The following is a 23,026-nucleotide window of genomic DNA, read 5'->3' on the forward strand; positions in this document are numbered from 1 at the left end:
GCCCTTGTTAGCCACAAGATATCTGGAGAACACATTATAACCCAAGACATTCTTTCACAAGAAAGAAATCAGTAAACTTGCTGAGACAAATGCATTATTTGGATTACAGAGTCAGGGGGTCATTGCAGATTTTATTGGTTTTTAACTTTGCTGCAATAAAAGAAAGATCTTAAAGTTTCAAGTGTAACTTATTAGAAAGAAGATGAATCATTAGCCTCATGATTTTTGGATAAATATGTTCGAGGATAAAGTACAGTGAAACCTATGATAGTACACATTTAATGACAGACAGCAAATTAACTGCCATTTGGTTAAAAAGATTTATTTGGCTTTTTGTATTGGTTTATATGTAATTTTTTGGTCTGTAATATTGCTACAAAAAGATTATAAGGAGACTGTCAAAAGTGAGACTTTAAAAGAAAAATGAACTAATAAAATTATTCTTTGATGGGACAATGCATTTGTGTGTTAATTGTGCATGTTGGTTTATCTGTATGTTTAGAGAGAGAGAGAGAGAGAGAGAGAGAGAGAGCAAGAGCATGTTGTGCAAGTTGCAATATCCTATTTCAAGCTGAAAAAGTTCAGATCAGATGAAAATTTGTTGGTAATTTTTTACCCTCACATTTTTTATTTGACCCACAGTTCTGACACCAAAGTTTTATTTTTAACCCTCAGTTTTACACCCCTGGGGGATACACTGATGTACGTACTCTCCTTAGGGTTCATGAGATGGAGGAATGAGCTTTACCCTGTCTTTTGAATAAGGTTGTTCAAGGTTCAGTGGCAGTTGTGAGTCTATTTCGCTTTGCCAGCCAGGTTTTCTAGCCCCAAAAACCTAACAACCTTTGGTAGCTCCACTTCCTTGGTGAGATCCTCTTTCTTAGTTGTATCATTGCTGGGTATGATGAAGATTGACCCTAAAGGTCCATTTGATGCAGTCAGATTCTAGAAGAGGGTAGGAAATGTCTTTTCCACCTCTTAAAAGGGATCTGCTGAAATTTTAGTGTCCAGTGTTTTTTGGTCAAGAGAGCTTATCAGTCCCTACCAAAGGGGACTTGTCAGTCCCTACCAAGAGGGGACTTATCAGTCCCTACCCTAAATGGGACTTGTCAGTCCCTACCCAGAGGGCATATTCTGTTCATAAGGATTAAAAACCTACGAAGTCCAATCATTGTTACCTCATGTTCCCATCTAACTCATTCATTATTGGAGGATGTTATGAAGGCCAAGTTTTGGTGATTGCACAAGACCTTCACTTCCTCCATTTCTTTGTTGGCACATCAGAATGAAGGTATTTTTTTCTTTGGGATCCAGAGTCCAGGTACAAGAGGATTCTAACTTCTCACTATTAGACATTTCGGCATTTAGGGCGAATATATCCTTGATTGTACCATTTTTTAAAGTAGTCACCCTCCCACCATACTACTGGCAAATTTTGCTGTGCAATACTGACAGGTAACATGTTATTGATATAAAAATTAGTGTAGTTTTTGTGGCAGTAAAATAAATTCTAATGTTGCCTGCTGGCATTGCCATACTCCCACCCCACTCTGATGTGCAGTGAGGAGGCAGCCGGATTAAAATAAAATCTTCACTGCCCTACAGTGACTACTTAGGGGTCATGTTCTGGTGACCTTTGATTTAGCCAATGGAAATGTAGCGTTCAGAAATCTGAAAGTGAATCAAATCATTTGGCACACAGTGATGTTCACCATACTGCTCAGTCTCTCAGATGTAAAGATACAAGACTTATTTGATTGGCTTGCGAAATTAGCGTTGATGTTGAGGACATAGCTCACCAGAACATGACCACAATGGATAGTGGCAATCTGACTTTAATGAGATTGCATGAGGAATCTAGACCTGTATAAAAGGATTAGAACTACGGCATATGTGCCAGTGATTTGGGTCTATGCTGTGTCTTGGATTCTTTCGAAAAATTCTCGTTGGAGGTTTATCCATTGGAGGATGAGTTTTTATTATATGGACAATGGTAATTCCATCCTGGAATAACTAAGTGTACAGTACTGACAGGTATTGAAATTAGTACACCCCCCCCACATTTCTACTAGTCTCAGGTTTAAGCTCTCATTAGTAGGTGCGGTGTCTTTGTGTTTTACAGGTTTGTGTGTACATTGATGAGAGGGTGAGAGAAATTAAATTCGTCAACTTTTTCATGAAGTTAGTAAATTTTGACAGTAAATTTTGACAGTAGGAAGGATCATTATGGTTATGAATCAATGTATTTTCAGTTTTAGATTTGCCACAAAACCTTTTTGGCCATTAGCCATATTGACTTCCTTGCTGGCTTGTTTGCCAGACTGGTCACAGCTTCTATGCATTCCTGTGTGGGTGGAGACTTGTCACTAGGGTAATTAGCAAATGGAATTTTTCTTTTCATTAGACCACGTAAATAGAATTTTTAATACAGTAATTTTAGCTGATAAATTATTATGTGCGTTTGACGTGGACTTAGTGGATTATATCTTTTAGCCAATTTCTATTGTGCAAAATTGATAATACCATTTTGTTAATTTTTCAGTGGTAGCCTAATCTGTGTTGCTACGACTTTAGATGGGTCAGGTGAATGCAACTGAGGGTGGAGAACAGACACTGGCGAATGGAGAGTCACTCGGTGCGGATAACTTTGGTGAAAGAAAAGACTTCCCTAACAGCAGGGAGAAAGAGACTATGAACTGTGTCAAGGACAAGATAGATTTATTGATTGAAGGATGCCTGTTGGCAAAAGATTCTGATTCTAATGTAATTGCTAACGTCTCTTCATCCGATGAGAAGAAAACGATCAAAAAATCTCCCGAAATATTACAGCAACTGGAGCAAGAAAAATATGAATTAGTAAAGAAAGTTGTAGAAGCAACACCAAATGCCAGAAATGGAGCAAATGAAAAAAAGATAGAAGCACAAGAGACTTTGAGAGACAGTGCAAAGTTTGAAAAGGTAAAGAAAGATATTGTTGAAGGAGATGATGTGAAAAATAAAGGTGATAGAGATTCGGGAAAAGAGGAACAACAAAGGCCAATTTTAAGTGCACGAGATTTGTTGGAGGATGACAGGCGGTATCGAGAGTCGCACATAAGTTATCCATCAGGAGTGATTCCTACAACAATCAAAATTAAGACTTCATCCTTTTCACATGTAGAAAATGAGCAAAACAAAATAATGTCTCACAGTGATGGTAGGACAAAGATGACAACATTTCAGACATTCATTGACAATGTGCTTGATAGTTCATTAAAAAATAAATCACTTTCATCCACAGAACAGTCATCACTTAATTCTTCTTCTTTACAAGAAAGTACCAGTGGCATACAGTCATCTACTAAAACTACCAATTTAAAAAGTCGAGTTAGTTCTGATTTAAATAAGAAATTAATGAATGAAGCTGGTTTAAAACTCAAACAGGATGATAAATGGAAGGACAGTACAGCTTCAATGGACATGTCCCAAGCCCAAGTGTTGTGCTTGAAGGATCATATTGAGCGAGTGCTGGAAAAGAGCTTTAATACGGATTTCCTTTCCCCTAATAAAGACCAAAAAGGTTCTAGAGAGGAACAAGAAGAGAGGAGTTTGGATAGAAAATCAGACCACAGTAGTATGGCTGGAAAGTCGCCATTTAAAACTGGTCCAGGCAATGCCACATATAATGTCCAAGACAGTGTCTGCAGTCCAGAGGGACTTGTGAACAGTGTGATAAACCAGTCCATTAAAAATAACAAACTTTTATCACCTCCAAATACATGCCACAATGAGACTGATCAGTCCATTAAAATGAATCAAAATACTCCTCCCAGAGCTAGTCCTGATTATCATGAACCTCGAAATAGGGATATACTCAATGCACATCACAATGTAACCAAGGAGGAATGTTTCCAATTTCAATTGTCCAGTTACCAGGATGGGGAGCATGTCATACCACAACAGAAGAGTCCAGGAAATGGTCAGGTATCTAGTGCTCAAAGAATGGAACATGTTGGATATTATCCAAATCCCATGATGCCCCATGGATCTGCCTCTCCTAAGGGTTATCAACTTCATTCAAGGCCGGAAACAAGAGATTCCAGGCAGGAGTATCACTATGCTCACACACTGCCACCTTCTGCTGTGTTTTACTCCCTGGACAAGAATCCCAGTTCCCAATCCTCAGGGATTTACTCCCAGGACAAGAATCCCACGCCCCAGTCCTCAGGGATTTACTCACATGTATCATCAGAGAGGAGTCCTGGTCCCTCTTCTTCATCTCAGTTGCGAAACCAGTTTTCTCAGTCGTCACCATCACCAGGAGTTAATGGTCATTCTCAAATGTCTCCAATAGGAATGTTTTATCCACCTCCTCACACTGTCATTGGTCAGTACAGCCCAGCACAGCCAATCGGTGATAGGGTTAGCTCCAATAATGGCTATCCTGCCAGCAGCCAAGAAATGCACTTAAGGGATTGCCGTTGTTCATCGTGCATGACTAAATCCTCTGCTTCAAAATCTGCTCAAAACACTCATATATCGGACCAGAGAAAACTGGAGACTCAAATTCCTCAGGGACAACAGCAGCATTACATTCCTAAATTACAGTCATCACTATATCCTCCCACCCAGCCCAACCACATTGTAGGTAGCAGCAACATGGGAGGAGTGCCTCATAACAGTCAGATGATTGATCATTCACCTGCTATGATGCGACCCTCAAATTCAACCATTCCACCAGGATATGTCCCATGTCACCCAGTGCACAAGCTAATACCTACGAATCCACCAATCACATCTGTGAGAGAATTCAGCCCTGGTAGGACTCAGCTCCACGAAATACAAATTAAACAAGAGGCATATATAACAAAAGCAGGGATGACTGGCCGCTATGGTTGTAGTAACAGCGGAAATTCGTGCACATTGTTTTCTCCAAAATTGGAAAATGAGCAAATAATGAGAATGTATCCCCAGTCACAAAACCTTGGCTACACTGGACTCAAGGAGGAAAGAGACTTTATGATGGATCCATATGGAAAAGAGGTTTATCCATCTCGTCCAGCTTCATTGCCTACACAGGACCAGGAAAAGAACTTTTCAGGTGGACAGTTTAGTTTTCCTCAAACTTCTGCATTACCTGGAAACTTGTCTCAGACACATATCACAGATACATCTGCTGTGGACTTAACTTCAGAAAGAAAAAGTTCGGAATTGTCCAACAACAATGAGGAAGCACCACTGGATCTCTCATGTAAAACAGCTAAGCTTCCTGAGAGAACGAGATCCCAGAGCTTTAGTATTCCATCAGGACAGAGCTGTCATTTACCTGGAACTGTTAGGAAAGGACTCAACGGCGGGAAGCCACTGAACACATTCATTAAGCAGATTGAAAGTAGCGTAGACAAGTATTGCCATGACAAAGTGCAAGCAACATCCAATGCCATCTCTCCATCGCTTCGACCCTCGCCATCATTGGGTGAAGTTTCACTTTCGGGATCCTTGAGTTCATATCAGAGGCAGAGCCCTCATTTGTCCCCACCTGCCCTCACCATGCCCTCTCAGATTGCAGCTGCTACTCAGCATGCAGGCCTCTACAATGTCAACAATGGACGAGGTAGTATTGTCATGGGATACCCAGGGATAATACCTTCAACACAGCAAAACAAGACCCGAATTGAAAACGGTGGAGTGCAGACTAACTCATGTCAGTTAACACCAAAACGAAGTCGGTCACCAGTCGAGTCAGAAATGTCCAATAATGATTCCAGTAGATCAGGAAGCACTGGCAAAAGGAACAATGTCTCTAAGCATGAGCCCATCCAGAATATTATTGGCAGTCATGATGCTACAGATATACTGTATCTCATTTGTCGATTGTGCTCACAAACATATGGCAGTCCCTATGGCTTCAGGAAACATTTCAGAAATCAGCATGGTTTTGAACCACGTGCTGAACATACAATTGTACAGACAATATCAGCCACTAAGTCAGCACTTCAGACCCCACCTCAAATGCCTGTAGCAATGCAGATGCCAATGTCGGCAGCAACGGGGGGGATTCCCACTTCTCAAGCACAGCCACCGCCACTTACGATACCCAATGTATCACCATCTGAAGTATCGAGTCCCTCACATTTAGGGATGATAATTGAGCAACAAAACTCTGGTGCTGGGCTTTATCCAAGTAAGGAATATCCTAGTGGTACCTGTAATAAAGGGTCAGAGCATGGAAGGAATCAGTCTCCAACAAACATTACACAAAGTACTGATCGGGACTTTGACACTACCTCAAATTCATCATCTGAAAAACTTAAGGTAGATTCTGAGGACACGGAAAGTGCGAAGTATCTTGAATGCCCCGAATGTAAAAAGACATTTCAGCTGAATGACTTTGGGTCCTACAAAAGACATTGTCGACAGCACAGTCAAATGCACATGCGAGCCAATGGGTCCTACCTGTGTACTGAATGCCATACTTCATTCCCAGAAATGCATTTACTCAGAGAACACATGTCAAATCATGTTAATGACCAAAGTAAAGGTGAAACTGCTACTCAGCAAATATTGGTCTCAGGGCAGATAACTCCACATTCAGGAAATAATTCAGTACACTCATTCCCCCCAGAAATGGCAAAATCAAGTGATGGTTCCACAAAGAAGGCAGCGATTTCAAGCGCTGTTGTTGAAGGTCTGTCAACATTGTTGACATCTTCAGTAGTGCGGAGTGAAGTTTGTTTAGGGCCAGTTGCAATGTTGCCGAGCAATCTTATCATGCATTCTCCAGCAGAAGGGACGGTTACCACTGCATGCCCTGACAGTAGTTGGGATTCAAATGATAAGAAAACTAAAGTGTTGAAAGAGAAGTTGAAAGATGAAAAAATAGAGGAAACGTCGTCCACAGAAGGGAATGACTCGGGCTACTCCCCATCAGGAGGGAGTAGCTCGAATATTGATGAGAAGAACAGTGATTCACAAAGTGAGCAGGGCTGTAATGGGGAACTGTTGAATTCTCGGAAAAGTTGTGATGATGCACTAAAAAACAATGGAAAAGCTGAGGTTGACACTGCCGGTATAGAGTATAGACATAAGAAATTTGGAGGACAGAGAAAAAGGGAAACAATGGCTAATTCACCTGGAGACTGCTCTAAGCCCAAAATTTCCAAAACTATTGATCTCGTATCCACTAGCACAGGTGAGAATTCAGATAGTCCAAGTGCCTTATCAAATGTCAGTAGTGACGTAGAATGTTTGGATAGCTCACAAACAGATTGTAAAGGATTAGTTGGTAATCGAGGCAACGAATCAAACAGTAATGGCACTGACATGAAGGGAGATTTTGACCACTCACATGAGGAATCAAAATTAATTGTGAAAATAAAATGTACGGGCACTGCTTCCAAACAGGAGGCAAGGCACAATCTCCCATTTGTGTGGGATAGAGTGACACGGAGTAAGGTTGGCCGAAGATCAAAGCCTTGATCATTTCTTAAGTTGTTTGTTTCTGTGGTTACAATGTGGATTCAAACTTCAGCTTACATGGTGATTTATTTTAATTTTTTTACAGAGATGATTTCATTTGAATTGGAAAGAAACAGGAAATGTAGCCAAGATGAGCTATAATTTCTCAGGTCATGTGTTTCCAGTGAAACTAAAAAAATGTGTTTTGGAGTATATAGTGATGATTCAAGTCAGCACTGCCCTAACTAACCATTGTAGAGTTAGATCTTAAAATACTGATCACTTAAATGATTATGAAAAGGATGTGCAAAAAACTAGAATATATTGTGAGAATGTTATATTGCACACTGTGAAACATTAGTAGTTGCAGGAATATATTTGTGTTACACATGTGTTCTATTCGATTTCTGTATTTGTTTTGATCAGATTTCCTACCAAGTGTTATTGTTCATCGAGTAAAAACATTACATCATTAGAGACATAAAGCTGTCATGGTTGAGTTGCTAATAAGTCAACGACGTTGAAATGATATGTCTATCCACATGCATTTTTGTAAGTGTCGGAACATTGTGATACCAAATCTATCCATTGCTACACCTCTTAAAGCATGGTTGGAATTGCATGAAAATCTGTTGCTGCTCTTGTAGCCACCATCTGTCAGTGACAACCATCTGTGAAAGGGGCATCAGTTGAAGCCCCCCCCTTCCTGGTGTCATTTGAGGAGGTCAGAGTTTGTATGGACAAAAATGTCAATTACATTGATATTTTATGAAACATTTTCTGACCAAAATAGAAGACATACAATAAAAGGAATTTAAAAAGCTGCTTATTTCCATTTTCTTATAATAAGCCTGCCTATTACAAAACTTTACTCTAATTTTTGTCTGGACATACTTATTTTCTGAACAATAGAAAGGATGCAGTTGTCTCAATTAATATTTTCAAGTTTGGAATAGCATTCTAATGTTGAGTCATGTTGTAGGACAGAGTTTGTTGATGGTAACTATTCTGGAACAAATATTTTGACCAAATCTATCTCATTTTAGGGTTTTGTGGATTTTTTCTTCTTTTTCTTTGATAACACATTTCAGGTTGACCACATGTAAGAGTTTTTTGCATAATTGAAAATTTTCCTTTTTGCTGAAGATACATGTATTGGAAATGTCATTTTTTCAGATTTGCTAGGATTCTGGACAGGAATTATGAAAATTTTATTTTGCTCTTAGAGTGCCAGGAGGTCTAAAAATCCATTTCACTTTTAAAGCAGTTTTATAAAGTTTACGTGTTGGTATCTTCAATGCCTAAAAGGTCTAACTAAGGAATTTGGAGGATCTATCGTTCGAGTCACCCAGGTTATAAAAAATTATAAACATTCTGTTGTGTCATACGACCATATCAAGCAATCCAGAGTGTATGTGAGACCTTGAATTAAACTGTGTTAACTAACTGACATCAGCAGACCAGCTTTTAAAAAGTTTCTATCCCCAGTGATTTGTAGTACAGTTGCTTGTGCATATAATTAAGTTGCGGGGGGGGGGGGGGGTATTGTATTTTTTTAACTGTGCAATATGTGGTCAGGCATCCAGCAGGTAGCTTTTAAAATCTAGTTCAATATTTGAAAGTTTCACTCGTCAAAAGGAAAATCTTTATTTTATTTTCTACAACTTGTGTGCTGTATGGCATTTCTCGGCACTTTGTACCATATTGCATTTATGAAAATTATAAAATTATAAGCAGCAATAGGTACCTTCCCAAAATGAAGACTGTTTGTGTATACATGTGTGTGGACTGGTTTATGTTAACCACATTTTCCAAAAGCCGTTCATAAGCTCCCATTTTGGATATTCAGGTTTCACTTGGCAGTAGCAACAGTAACTATCGCTTGTTTGATTAGGTCTTTTACAGTATCTCACCTAGCAACAGATATATGCTTCAGGAAACCCTTTGTTTTATTAGGAAAAGGTTTGTTTATTAATCGGGGACATTTTTTTAGTTTTTGTTATTTAGGAATTGTATTTTCACTGAAAGGTCACAAATCTAGTCTGTGGAGTGTTATAATACTGTATCTACTGGCAGTGTTTTGACCCAGCTGCTGACATCATAGATCCAGTTAGCTATTATATACTGTGTCAGGAAATCAAGGTCACACCATTTTTTCTAGTTGTAATTACATATAATTATAGGTCTAGTTGTAATTACATGCAATTGCAGGTCTTGTTATAATATCATGCAGTTATAGATCTAGTTATAATTACATGCAATTGCAGGTCTAGTTGTAATTACATGCAAATATAGATCTAGTTATAATTACATGCAATTACAGGTCTAGTTGTAATTACATGCAAATATAGATCTAGTTACAGTTACATGCAATTACAGGTCTAGTTGTAATTACATGCAGATATAGATCTAGTTTTAATTGCATGCAATTACAGTTCTAGTTGCAATTACATGCAAATACATATCTAGTTGTAATTTCATGTAATTACGGGTCTAGTTGTAATTACATGGAAAGAGTATAGCTCCACATGAGCATTGTACTACAGCAGCTCTGGGTCAGCTCGGCTTGCAGTTGAGAGCTGATTATGCATCTTAAGTATGGCTAAATTTAGCACTGTAATTATGAATGTAAAAAAACAGATTGTAAATGTGGTAAAATTTAGCACTGTAAACATCAGAATAAATGACAGAGCTTAAAGCAAAAATTGGTGACATTCATAATGGCAGTTGCTCAAGGAAGTAAACAAACATTGCTTACATGAGAAAAGTGTAACGGATTTACAATTTGAATTGTTCAGAATATTCTTGAATGATGACTGATCTTATCTTTTTTTAAAAAGGATGTATCACCTTCAAAATGTCCCTTCAGCAACTGGATTGTTATTAATTGTTATTGTCTTCAGTGTTGTTGTGGTGTTAAAGTTAAATTTAGTCTCAAAAACACAGTTACAGTTGCTACTTTTTCCCACTGGAATATTTGGAGCTTTAGGACACACAGTACTAATGGTATGGAAAAATGGGAACCAGCCTAGATATGGGTGAACATAAACTAGAGTATATATGCGTTAGGCTGACCAGGATTGGTTAACAATGTTATGTTGTAGGAAAAAGAATCTTTTGAGAGCTTGTCCTAGTTGTAAGTGAACAAAAAATAGAGACATTGTTTTATTGATTGAATTTCAGCCCTTTAACAGTCTTTGAGTTTGGAACACTCATTACTAAAATTAGCATCTGACTCTTTGGTGTGGAATTGAAAGCACATGTTTCAAACACAAGCAGGTCCAGAAAATGCCGCGGCTCATATCCATTCCTCAACACAGAAGCTGACATCCAGATTTCATCTATACTGATAAATATAGGTTTGATCATGAAGACTCAAAATTTTTAAGTTATTCAATTTTTAATATCATTGTGTTTGCATAGGTTTACTAGGGGAACTGAATTAGTACTGTGAGTCCTTCAATATCCTTCTCCTGTGGATTAGGTTACAAACAGCAAATCCTTGTTTGCAAACTATGAAATCATTGGGGTTGAGAACTTGTGTTTCAGATCCTATTAACTGAATGGATTGAAAAGTATGCCCAATTTGTGAATACATATATATTTGTATTTTTCTGTCTGGTGTATATTGTTGTGATTCTGGTCTCAGCACACCATATAAAATAATGGAACCAATGTACATCAGCATGTATATTTCTGTAAATCTAATAGCTGAGATGAACTGTGATGTTATGAAGTTTGGTGTCATATTTGTCTAAACCATGTTAAAATTTGTCTTGGTCTTTTTCTTGACACATAATTACGAAATTACTTTCATGTTTTGTTCCGAGTGAAAAGAAAGAACAAGTAGGTGGTAGTGTATGTCTGGAGTGCCTGGCTTAGATGTATTGCTATGGTACATTGAACGAGTTCTTTTTCTCTGTATGGAACAAAATTGTAATGTGATTTGTATTTATTACATTGCCTCCTTTGTTTAACGCTTTTCAATTTTTAGCTTCATGGTGTGAATTGACTTCGGAGTAGATTGGGATTGATCCATGTTCAGTTTGATGCTGCAGAAAAGTTTCACACATGTAAAGCAGTAAATACGGAAATATGGATTGAACAAATGATATGTAATGCCATTGAAAGATGTGTTATTAACAGATATGACATTTGTCTTGTAAAGGTAAATTTGTGTAATGTGACAGAGTAATCAAGTCATAATGGCTACATTATTGTCTTCACTTTCAACGTGGACATGAAATAATATGCAGGTGAAAACTTGAGGAGTAAATTTGGCAAAATTTTCAAAGCATTTGTTTGAAATTTAGAATTTAGTTTCTGAAGAAACCATATTCCCACCAAATAAGATCTAGATTTATCTGGTGGGAGTAAGAAAAGTGTTGGTGGGAGTAACAAAACTGTTGGTGGGTGTAACAGAACTGTTGGTGGAAGTAACAAACTTGACAGCAATTATAATGATATTGCAAGTTAGGTTTTCATGGGTAATCCCCATGATCGGCTAATGCTCAGGAATAAAAAGCCTCCATCATCTTTTCCTACTGGCAGGGACATCGAACTCTTGCAGGATTTTTCTAATAAAATTCAAGATTTTATGAATGTATTTTAATCCCTGATGCCTCCTAAGTATTTTTTTTATTGTTGTTATCAAGCATGATACAAGAAAAGAAGTACAGAAAGCACAAATTGTGGAAGAAGTTTTTAGCTATTTAGTAAAACAGGGATTAGGCCCCCATTTCACCAACTGAATTCAAAAAGTTAAGTCTGAAGTTTTTAATTGGTCAGTTTTTAGCCTGAAATTTTAACCAATCGGGTAATTCTAGACTTGAGTTTCAGGTCTTGCTTAAGTTTTGTTGGTAAATTCAAGATACTGGGCTTTGCAACATATTTACATAATACACTAATTTCGTTTCACAATGTTTACTGTTCCGAAGGGTACCTAAGCTTGCCTGACAAAATTCCATTTGTTTACTGTTTGAAACTTGGTCACATCTTGTCATGTAGAAATACCTCAGTATTCCACTGGACAACATGTGTCATTCCAAAGAATGTGCTTTTCTTGTATACAGTTAGTCATAATCTAGTAGAACACTTTTAAATTAAAAAATAAATTTTTTGATTTTATCTGCATGAGGTGATACAACTTTGAAGCAAAAGTTTTTAAATGCATGGTATTTATGTTTTAAGCTATGTAAATAATTGCTCTGTCACATTTGATGAAACTGATATGTGGTATTTTCAATACGCGATATTTAATTAAGTTCAATAACGAGACGTCTCGCTTGTTCTGGATTGTTTCTTGGTAGTAAGCTGAAGATCAAGGATGAAGTTTAAAATTTTCATTAAAGCTAGAACACAGAAATTTTAAGGATTTTCATATTTATGGTTTCTCTACATGAATGCTAAATTTTAATGACATTACTTGTGCAGTCATGACAATTCTGGCAGGAAATTCTTGAAATTTTCAGAACAAGCTAAATGGCTTGAAAAGTCATTGAAATGGAGAATAATTTGAAAAAGTCTCAGAATAATTTAGAAATTTTACTCTAAGAAGCAACTTTAACATATTTGTTGGTTAAAAACATTTTGATGGTTGTTTTTATGCTACCATCTGCATATAGATGGAATGTTACCCACTGTATTGGTCATTGAATTTTCATAGTTGTGGAAAAGTATAGGAATGCCACGGAGTTTAGCAGCAAAATGAAGGTTCAGTAATATTAAGTGATGTAAATGTACCTCACAGGTATTTTATCGATCTTTTTGGTTTTGAGCTCCAATTTAATTTCCTTTTAAGCCCACTTTATCTTAGTGTATTGTACTATAACACTCTCCATTAACGTTTCTTTTCCTGCATGATATCGTCAATTCCAGAGCATGTACCTTCTCCAGACTTTTTGGATAGCATGTACTTGGATTAAGGAATAAACCTATCTGTTTGGGGGTCAAAAAGTCAGAAGTCTCTTTGGTTTATACACAGTGACCTCAGCTCTACATCAGACTGCGGCCAAACTTGGTGCATACCTTTCACTTGGGTTAAGGAAGAAGCCTGTAGATTTCAGGGTCAAAATGGTGAAGGTCATAGTCAATCTGAATGAAAGAAAATGGTTTCTACAGAATAACATTATTTCTACTTAATGTTCCTGAATCAAAATATGGATGTAAAAGAAGAAAAAAAATTAATTGCAAAAATTGGTCTCGACCATGTACCTTTACCAAAGGTTGTTGCAGATTTGCTTGTTAGGTGAGAAAAAACTTTAATTTGGGAGTTGAAAGGTCAAAGTTGATGACTGAATGAAGAAATGTCATTTTGTACGATTGATGTCAACTTCATCTCTATGGAAACGCTGTTAACTGATGCAGCTACATTTATGGGACTTGTACATTTATGGGACTAGCATGTTGCTATATATATGTATTTGCTACATGCTTGGAGTTTCTGAACCCGCACATTAAATAGCAATATAGTGGAGTTAATTTTGTCGTAGCTTGGGTTTGTACAATAGCGATATAGTGGAGCTAATTTTGTCATAGCTTGGGTTTTGCCCAATACCTAGGTGCGTATAGTGCGTTATTTGATCATGTCTTAAATTTGCTATGCCTTGAATTCATTATTGCCTTTTTCTTTTAGCTTGCATGATTTGAATAATTGGCAAGGCATTACTTACGTCAAAATGCCGCATATTTTTGTTTATAGTATGAGAAGAGGCTATACAGGAACACATTGCTTTTGTTATCTTACGTATTGTGCAACTATTCCACAGGTTTTTTGTGTGCTTGTTTCCAGTATCTGTTTGACTTGAAGCTCCTAAAGCAAAAACCATCCAAGTCTTAAGGGTCGGTTACTCGTACACTTCTAATAAGGGATTTACAGGGATATTTTAACTTTCTACATTGCGAATAAATTAAAACCTGTTTTTGAGAGGAAACTATTACATTTAATCAATTTTACAAATTCAGTGTTGTAGCACAATTGTCAAGCAAGAATTTTAGACAACAAATACATTTTGTTTCATAATGGATTGAATTTGTAATATGCTATCAGCTGTTCGATTGCTTTATGGCGAGGTGAAGTAAAAGATCCATTTGTCTGTCTTTCGAGTGTGCATAGTTGATACATTAGTTGCATGATACCGTGGGAAGTTTGTAATCATACTTTAATGCATAATTTGACCTCAGGCTTGTCCATGTTTCTCATGTAACTTTAACTCCATTAGCACTGATTGAAGTAACCTGCAACTTTAACCCCCTGCATCAGCACATATTGAAGTTAATGCAAGTTTAACCCCCTCTCCACAGACTGAAGTGGCTTGAACTTTAACCCAGTTTAAACTGATTGAGGAACTCGGCAACCTTGACTGTCTACACCAATTGCAATTACCTGCAGCATTAACATTGTCAACACCAATTCATCTTTGCTAGCCAAGGTTCCGATGTGATAACCCTATCTACACCTTGGCATATTGAGCAGATATTTATGTGCTTAGGGTCTGTGAATTCCATTGGATGCCACCGCATCCAATCAAAATTAAGTTGTTCAATTTTAACTGTTTCTACATGATCGAGACAGGAGGAGCAGACAACTTGAATGATAGATCAGCATTTTTTTTTTTCGCTCACTGACGGTCCGTGTTTGTACAAATACCTTTCACTCAAATACAACTATAATGGCTTCCCTTTAGTACGTAGTCATACTTTCGATGTTAAACTTACAAAGTTTCTTTTTAAGTCAATTGTCTCCACCATTTCTGGTCAATGTACAATGAATGCGCTGCAGTTTCACGTTATTGGTTAGGTGGCATTACATACTAAGGGAGACAACTCATGAAATCCAATCGATGTCGCTAGGACAAATCACTAAAATATCTGTTCGATTTGCCAAGGTGTAGATAGGGTTATCATACTGGAACCGTGGGTAGCAAAGATGACACCATTTGAACTATCCTGGAAATTGAATTCCTCTTGAAATGGGTTTGTCAAATCTATTATTTTACAGGATTTTAAAGGAAGGCTTTAGAAGTGGGTGAAGTATGTTTTATTTTTTTTGGGGGGGGGGGGTAACAAAATTCAGATATTTGCAATGGTTTTCATTCTGGCATGACTTATTTTGAAATTTTAAAAAATGTACATCTAGATCTACATAGATCATTCATTCATGTAACCTTTTAAGTGTACCTAGTCAGTATTCTGCAATTGGATATTATTCCTTCATTCATTCATTCATTCATTCATTTATTTACATCTTGAATTGTATATGTATGAATTGTATATGTATTTTATTTGTTAGATGTTTTAATCTTGGGTGATTGTTGTATGTTTGTATGCTTGTGACTGAGGTAATGTTTTTGACCTTTGTCCAAGGTCATTAAAGTTAAAGGGTCATTTAGAGGTAGTTCTTTTTGTGGACCCAAGGTCAAAATTTCATGAACACAATTAACATGTATACATATGTTTCATAATGAAATCCTTTGTTGTTAAACATGCTAGTAAATGAGCTCATTGATTCTTTTAACAAAGGGGCCCATTAGGGGTTTTAATACAAATGAAGATGGTACATTTTGTTCTCCTGCTCTACATGTGCACATATTACAACTTATCTTGAAATGCCCGATTTCAGGATTTTTTAAATTGTGCTTTGGAACATAATACATGGCCTCAGTTGAAACTTTTACTAACTCTTAATACAATCTGTACAGTTTTTACCCACTGATGGACCCCACAATTGATTCTTGTGTTTTTTTTTTTGTTGGTTTTTTTTTTAATTATTATTATGATGCAGACAGTAGAATAAAGAATGTTGAATTTTGTTTATTATCGGATGTTTAATGCTCTTTAAAGACATAAAAATATGAAATTTGTGAAATAGAAACGATTACAAACATTTTATAATGTCTTCTCATTCATTTCCCTGCTAGGTATGTTACGCAAGACTACAAATAGGCATAATGTGTCGCTGCCTGTTTGATACAATCTCTCCATCTTTATGCCTGTCGCTCCAACCATTATCACATTACTTAAACGGCTGTGAGGAGATTCATGAAACCTGGTAGTGATATTGTCCATTTAATTTTATGTGTTAGAGTTATTGTTCTTGGCTCTGCTGTAATGTCTATTCAGAGGTAACTACTCAACCTGAGGAATTATACAAATAGGAGGGTTTTTCTCTATAGATTTTATTAAATATGAAGCCTATTAGTTGTAAATTCCGACTCTAGCTTGCAGTGTGGTTTACCCCAGCTTACAAATTGTGGAAGCCATGATCCTAGAAGACTTTTCGTGACTAATGCTTAGCTAACTTGTCTGATTGTGTTAATTGCAGACATTTATCTAGCACCAGAATACACAGACCTACATTCTACAACCAAATTCACATACATACTCTCCACTCCCACTCATTTAACCATAGTATGACTGAATGTGTACTAGAATTGCCAAAAATGATACATTAAGTGGGAAATTACTTGTTCAGTATTTCCTTATGACCTAATTAATTCCAAATTGCACTGTATCTGGTTGACTCCATTTTAATCGTTTTACACCTAAATGATGAGGTACAAAGTATGCACCGCTCCGGTGGTTTAGTGGTTAGAGCGTCCGCCTCCGATGGGGGAGGTCGTGGGTTCGATCCCCGGCCGAGTCATGTCAGAGACTTAAAAAAAATGGTACTAAGAGCTGCCTCGCTTGGCACTCAGCATTAAGAGGTTTGTGTTAGGACTGGTCGGCCTGGTGTCAGGATAATGTGACTGGGTGGGACGTCATGCTACATGTCTGCGGCATTATGCCCCAGTGCAAGACATCACTATAAACTGCCACACTGCAGACATCGTAGCGATATGGCTGAAAAATTCTCAAAGCTACGTTAAAAAACCCAAACACACACACACACATACACAGATTATGCAGCAAATGGCCACAACTATCAATGTTTGGCTATAAAGGGAAACTTGCTGTCAGTGATTTTATTTAGTTCTACAAAGACATTTCCTGCCGGTAATGGGGTTCTTTGTTTTAGTTGGTAGCCAGACTGATGTTGTAGCTGTGTAAAGTAGGCGGCAACTACATTGGGGAATTAGCTGGTAGAGCAAACAAACAATTGTCTTGGCTACGTATTTCTTTAACGTTTTTTTTTTCTTTCTTTCTTGACTGTACCAGATTCAAATTTAAAAGCTCTCTCTAAATCATCAATAAGAATTAAATTCGCTTACGCAAACTAAGTGCTTTTGCGACTGTTTAGATCTTGATAGGCAAGATTCTTAATTGGTCATGGCCGAATGAATGATGCCACTAGGATTCCATCTTTATATGCGAATGTCGCATTATTTAGGGTTGTTTTCACAGACGTCACGATTGAGTACGCAAATACCTACAATGCAACGCGCGCGCACCTTGCGCCACCATCTTGAGTCCCTAACAAACCTTTGTCAACATTAGTCATCATGTATATTCAAGATAATAATCTGATTAAACTGTCGATAAGGACATTTACTTCATCGAAATGATACGTAGATTATACTTAAAATTGCGTGCCCTATATCACGAAAATAAAAATAAAGCTGGAAGTTACCTTGCTTATATCGAAAAACAGAATAGTGAAGTTGAACCGTGATCGTGCATATTGCTATGAAATAGAAATGCAGATATTGTTTTAATTTTTTATAAAAAGACAATATTGACATTTTTAAAGTGTTTCGTATCGCATCCCTAAAGTTGTCATCTTGAAAGAGTATTTCCGGACAGTGATTTTCAGGATACAATATCACTTACGAATTAAAATTTCATAGCTTATGTTCTATGCCGGAAGTTTTATGTACAAATACTTTTTGTGTGAACATGTGTTTGTGCCAATGACAGTTGTCAAACCAATTTAATTAGTATGGTCAGATATTGTAATTGTGGTGGAGATGATGGACGTAGAATGATATTGAAAGAAAGCGATAACCATTCAAAGAAGTTTCATCTTCATTGTGTTCAAACGAAACACGTGCCTAACGGAACATGACTTTGTGTCGAATGTCAAAATGAAGTATTCCTGAAATACTATTTGAAATATGAAATTATATATTAACAATTATCGTTTTAACTTGAACGACAACTAAATGATTTCAGCCCACGAAAATTGACAATCGTTACATGTTTCTACTTGTTTGTGTATCCATTTGTGGATGCGTTTGCTTATTGATGGATCTATTTGTTTATGAAAGAATGACAAAAATGGTTGAAATTTAAATGTTTTACTTGAAGAAAACCAGTAGAAAAGTCACGCATTCAGTCTCGTGTGGTTGATAGGCACACCAGAATTTGATGTATTATTATCGTAATTATGCGGGAAGAGCAATGTTAATAGGTACCGGTTTGCGGAGCTAGGGATTCAAAATGGCGGATATGGAGGTACACACGTTTTGTGACGTCACGTGAAAACAACTGATTGAGTCCGGACAAGAGAAGGGAGGAAAGAGACCACATGGGTGCGACAAACGCCACCGGATAGCCTGAAACGCCAAGACCTAAATAATCAAATCTAGTCCAGTTGTTCGATTGGACAATAAAAAAAAAGATGTTCCAATAATGTGTGGGCCATCTGTGTAATTATCCAAATCATACAAGTCTTATAATTTCTTTATTACTATTTGTATTAGTTGGGATTTTGTGTACGTAGTGTATTTAGATTTTCAAATCGATACCAATCAGTTGGGTGTTAGTCACCCGTGTTTTGTTGGGGTCACGCAGTATTTTTCAAGTTTGAAGTCGTTAATTTGGAAAGCGGTATGTAAAGGATCGTATCTGGTCTATGTGGATAGAGCTATTTCCGAAAGAGATCTTTAATACCCAAAGGAGGACCCTCATGTAGTCAGGGAATTATGAAGTCGTTGTGTTTTCTTTATCCTCGGTTGGTCATCTGGGGTTGTGGCATCGTCCGAAGATAGGTAGATTGTTCTTTTCTTCAACTTCCGGGTTGCTTAAGGCCTGATGATTGCAACTTTTATTCACTGCTGTTGTGGCATCGTTGTTGGTTGAGTGATGCCGCTATAATTCGATTTCACTTACAATGATTGCTTGATATTTATTTGAATACCATTGTGCCTTTTTTGTGAGCAAATGGTCTGAAGTAATTGCTAGGTGATCATTGCATAGTTTTTACGTGTGGTGTGTTAATAGGTTATTGTTTGTAATTTATTTTAGTTCCGACTTGTTCGGGGTGGGGGTAGGTGGGCCTGATGACTGGGGTTGGGTCACCTTATAATACTTAAGCTTGGATGGGGAGATAATAGTGTCAAGTAGTAGTGATCCTGATGTTTTGTTCAGACCGATGTTAGTGTGAGAATGGTTAGGGTTTGTTAGATACATGCATGAATCTCAAGGAAGAGAGGGGGAAATTTATTTCCTTCTTTCTCCCCTGCTCCCTCCCCCTCATCCTTCCTCTCCCTCTCTCTTCTGTGCCCCTAGCTTCCCTTGTTGTATTTTATTTATTATTTATTTACTATTTTATTACTATGTTTATTATTTATTTATTTATGGTTTTTTTTTTTCTCTCCGGGGCACGGGTGAACGACGCCCCAACCCCATTGGGCTTGCGCTTAAGCTAGCAGCATCCATGTCTTGTGTGGCTGCTTTGGCCCCACAGCTCGAGCGCGGTATTCATCCACATATATCTATTCATTGGTTGTTGTCAGATTTGTTGTATTTGTCAATTTTTTTAAGAACAGTATTGTGTTGTTACATGTAGTTTCTATATTGACGTTACGTTAGGAAGTCCGGGTACTTAAGGGGGATCCGATCCTTCTAAAGTATGCCTGAAAATCAATTCTCTGGGTGTGGTATTTGGGGCATTTATTGAAGACGTGTTTCAGGGTTTCTGTTGCAATGCAGTGCGGATAGTTCGTATCTCTATTTTGTTCTTTGCTGAGGTGTTTCCCAAAACTGTCCGTTAGCAGGGTTTTCCCGGGTCTTATCCTATTAATATTCTTGAGATCTGAACTTTCCACGTTTTTTTGGTTACGTGATGTTCCTAGTGACCTCTTTTTGCCTCTTATAGGTGTCTCCCTTTAGTGGCGTTAACCAGAGTTGTTGCCATTTGTTGTTGATTTTGTTTTTGATTAGGCTATATATCTCGTGTACGCTGTATTTTATGGGCTCTGTTGTGTTATTCATGAGGTTGGACTTTAGGTTTTCTTTGTCATTCCCTGGTAAGTTGATATATGAAGGAACCCAGAGGAATTGGTCTGTATTTCCCTAATGGTTTGTAGTGCTTCCTCATGTAGGTTCCCTCTGGTTTTGGAGGTGCTAGATTTCAGGAATTTGAGCACACTTAGGGAATCGGTTATGATAACAAATTGGTGTAGAGGGTGGGTTTTTATCCATTTAAGTGCATCATTTATTGCACAGAATTCAGCTTCTGTAAATTGAACACCGATCCGGGAGCCTGGCAACTAATTCGATATGGTGTTCAGGGATCACTACTGCCGCTCCCGTTGTGTTTACTTTTATAGATTTGGACCCAATTGTCGCAGACATGTAGCATGATGTCCCACCCAGTCACATTATCCTGACACCAGGCCGACCAGTCCTAACACTAACCTCTAAATGCATAGCACCAAGCGAGGCAGCTGTTAGTACCATTTGTATAAGGGTTTGTTATTACTCGACCGGGAAGCGAACCCACGACCTCCCGCATCCGAGGCCGACGCTCTAACCACTAGGCCACCGGAGCTGTCCATTCATTCTATGGCTGCCACAACGGTCATCTTGAAAATAGTATCGTTACTCCTCCTGAACGGACGGTCATATCAATATGATGGTTTCGCTTAAAGATTCCAAATGATATTTTGTTGTTACTAAATGAAAATGGTACCAATCTTATCATCATTATTCCTCCTACATGAATGGTCACATAAATGTCATATTTTCACTAAAAGACTTCATATGATAACTAGCTGTTCCTATATAAAAATGGTGCCGATTCGATGTCAAATATGGTGTCAGCACGGCAGCCATACTGAAATATAATCACTGCTCCACCTGAATAGAAAATGATATTGACATAAGTTTTTTTCAAAAGATTTCCTACGATATCCAGTTAGTCTTAAATGAAAATGGTGCCGATCTGAAATCCAATATATCTGCTAAACAGTAGTCATCTTGAAAATCTTTAACTATTCCTCCTTAATGGAAAGTCGTATTGACATGGTGTTTTGATCAGAAGACTCTTATAATGTCTAATTAGTATTAATAAAAAAATATGCCGATCTGATGTCTAATATGTCGGCCACAGTGACCAGCCTGAAACTTTTGTCATCACTACTTATTCAGAATGACTGCTTATGTTAGCCTTATGTTTCGCTTAAACCCTATGCAAAAATACAAACTGTAGAGCACTACCTTAAGGACTTGAGTACATTATGGTGTTGCAGATCGTCTATTACATCATTGTGTTTGAAGACATTAACGGTGTGGCGGGTTTACTTCACCGGTGATCCTGGCTATTAATAAAATACTTAATATGTAGTAGGCATCGATGAAAGAACTTTTAATTCCCATAACGTGGTGTATGATTGAAGTGTGGAATTGTGGGTTATAGAGTATACAGCTGGACCTTATTTCAGATGTGCAACTATCAAACAACTATTAGCTCCACTTGGTCATTTTCGCTTGCTGAACTTTTTATATTTGTTATATATTTTGTAGTTCATTCATTGCACTTTCAGAAGCAGGCGATGTCTAGTCTGGCAAAAATCCTTTTATAATAACTGCAAAAAATATTTCACTTTAGACTAATTCAAGATGGTTTTTGGAGCACATGGAAGCAGCAACTTTGGCTATCTGTATGCTTAAATCATGTACAGTTTCCAAAGTACACTATCCATAGAAACTGCAGCCACAGTACATGAAAGTAACATAGAGATATGCCAACAGTCTCTTCACTGTGCATGTTGCAAATGCAAACAACTTTACCTTCCATCTGTCACCCTCTCAGAAGTTCATAATATATGTAGAGCACCCCCTAAATAACAGACTGGTATAAGTGACCCGCCACACCATTAATATCATCAAGTGCTTAATTACAAAATGATTACAGCGACCCACTACAACAATAATGCCCCAAAGCACAAGACTGATACGAATGACCAGCCACAACAATAATGTCCAAACGTCCCTTAATGCAAGAATTATCAGCGACTTGCCACAACAATAATGTACTCATACACAACTGATACCAGCTACCCTCCACCATTATCCTCAAACATAAATCTGTTACGAGCAACCCGCCACATACTGTTACCAGCGACCAGCCATACCATTATGCTGTTACCAGCGACCCGTCATATCATTATACTGTTACCAGCGACACACCGCAATAATAATGTCCTCAAACACAAGATTGTTGCCAGCGACACTCCACAACATTAAACTGTTGCCAGCGACCAGCCGCAACAATAATGTCCTCAAAGGACAGTTACCAGCTACCCGCCTCACCATTATACTGTTAATAGCGACCCACCATACAATTATGCTGTTAACAGCAACCAGCCACACCATTATCCCGTTACCATCGACCCACCACACAATTATGTTGTTACCAGCGACCGGC

At 37.7% G+C, this 23,026-nt stretch overlaps 1 protein-coding gene across 4 annotated transcripts in view; it reads left to right on the plus strand.

Moving 5' to 3' along the window:
- Window positions 1-16,329, plus strand: part of LOC149791838 (uncharacterized) — a 129,202-nt gene extending 112,873 nt beyond the window's left edge. For all 4 annotated transcript variants that reach the window (XM_089970347.1, XM_089970346.1, XM_089970348.1 and 1 more), the window contains one exon: window positions 2,543-16,329. In XM_089970347.1, the coding sequence (XP_089826473.1) occupies window positions 2,575-7,458 (4,884 nt within the window). In that variant the 5' untranslated portion in view covers window positions 2,543-2,574 and the 3' untranslated portion in view covers window positions 7,459-16,329. The remainder of the gene's footprint in view (window positions 1-2,542) is intronic.
- Window positions 16,330-23,026: the final 6,697 nt, after the last annotated feature.

Source organism: Sinohyriopsis cumingii, chromosome 9 (genome assembly GCF_028554795.1).
Source record: "Sinohyriopsis cumingii isolate HCF-2022 chromosome 9, ASM2855479v2, whole genome shotgun sequence".
Classification (NCBI taxonomy): domain Eukaryota; kingdom Metazoa; phylum Mollusca; class Bivalvia; order Unionida; family Unionidae; genus Sinohyriopsis; species Sinohyriopsis cumingii.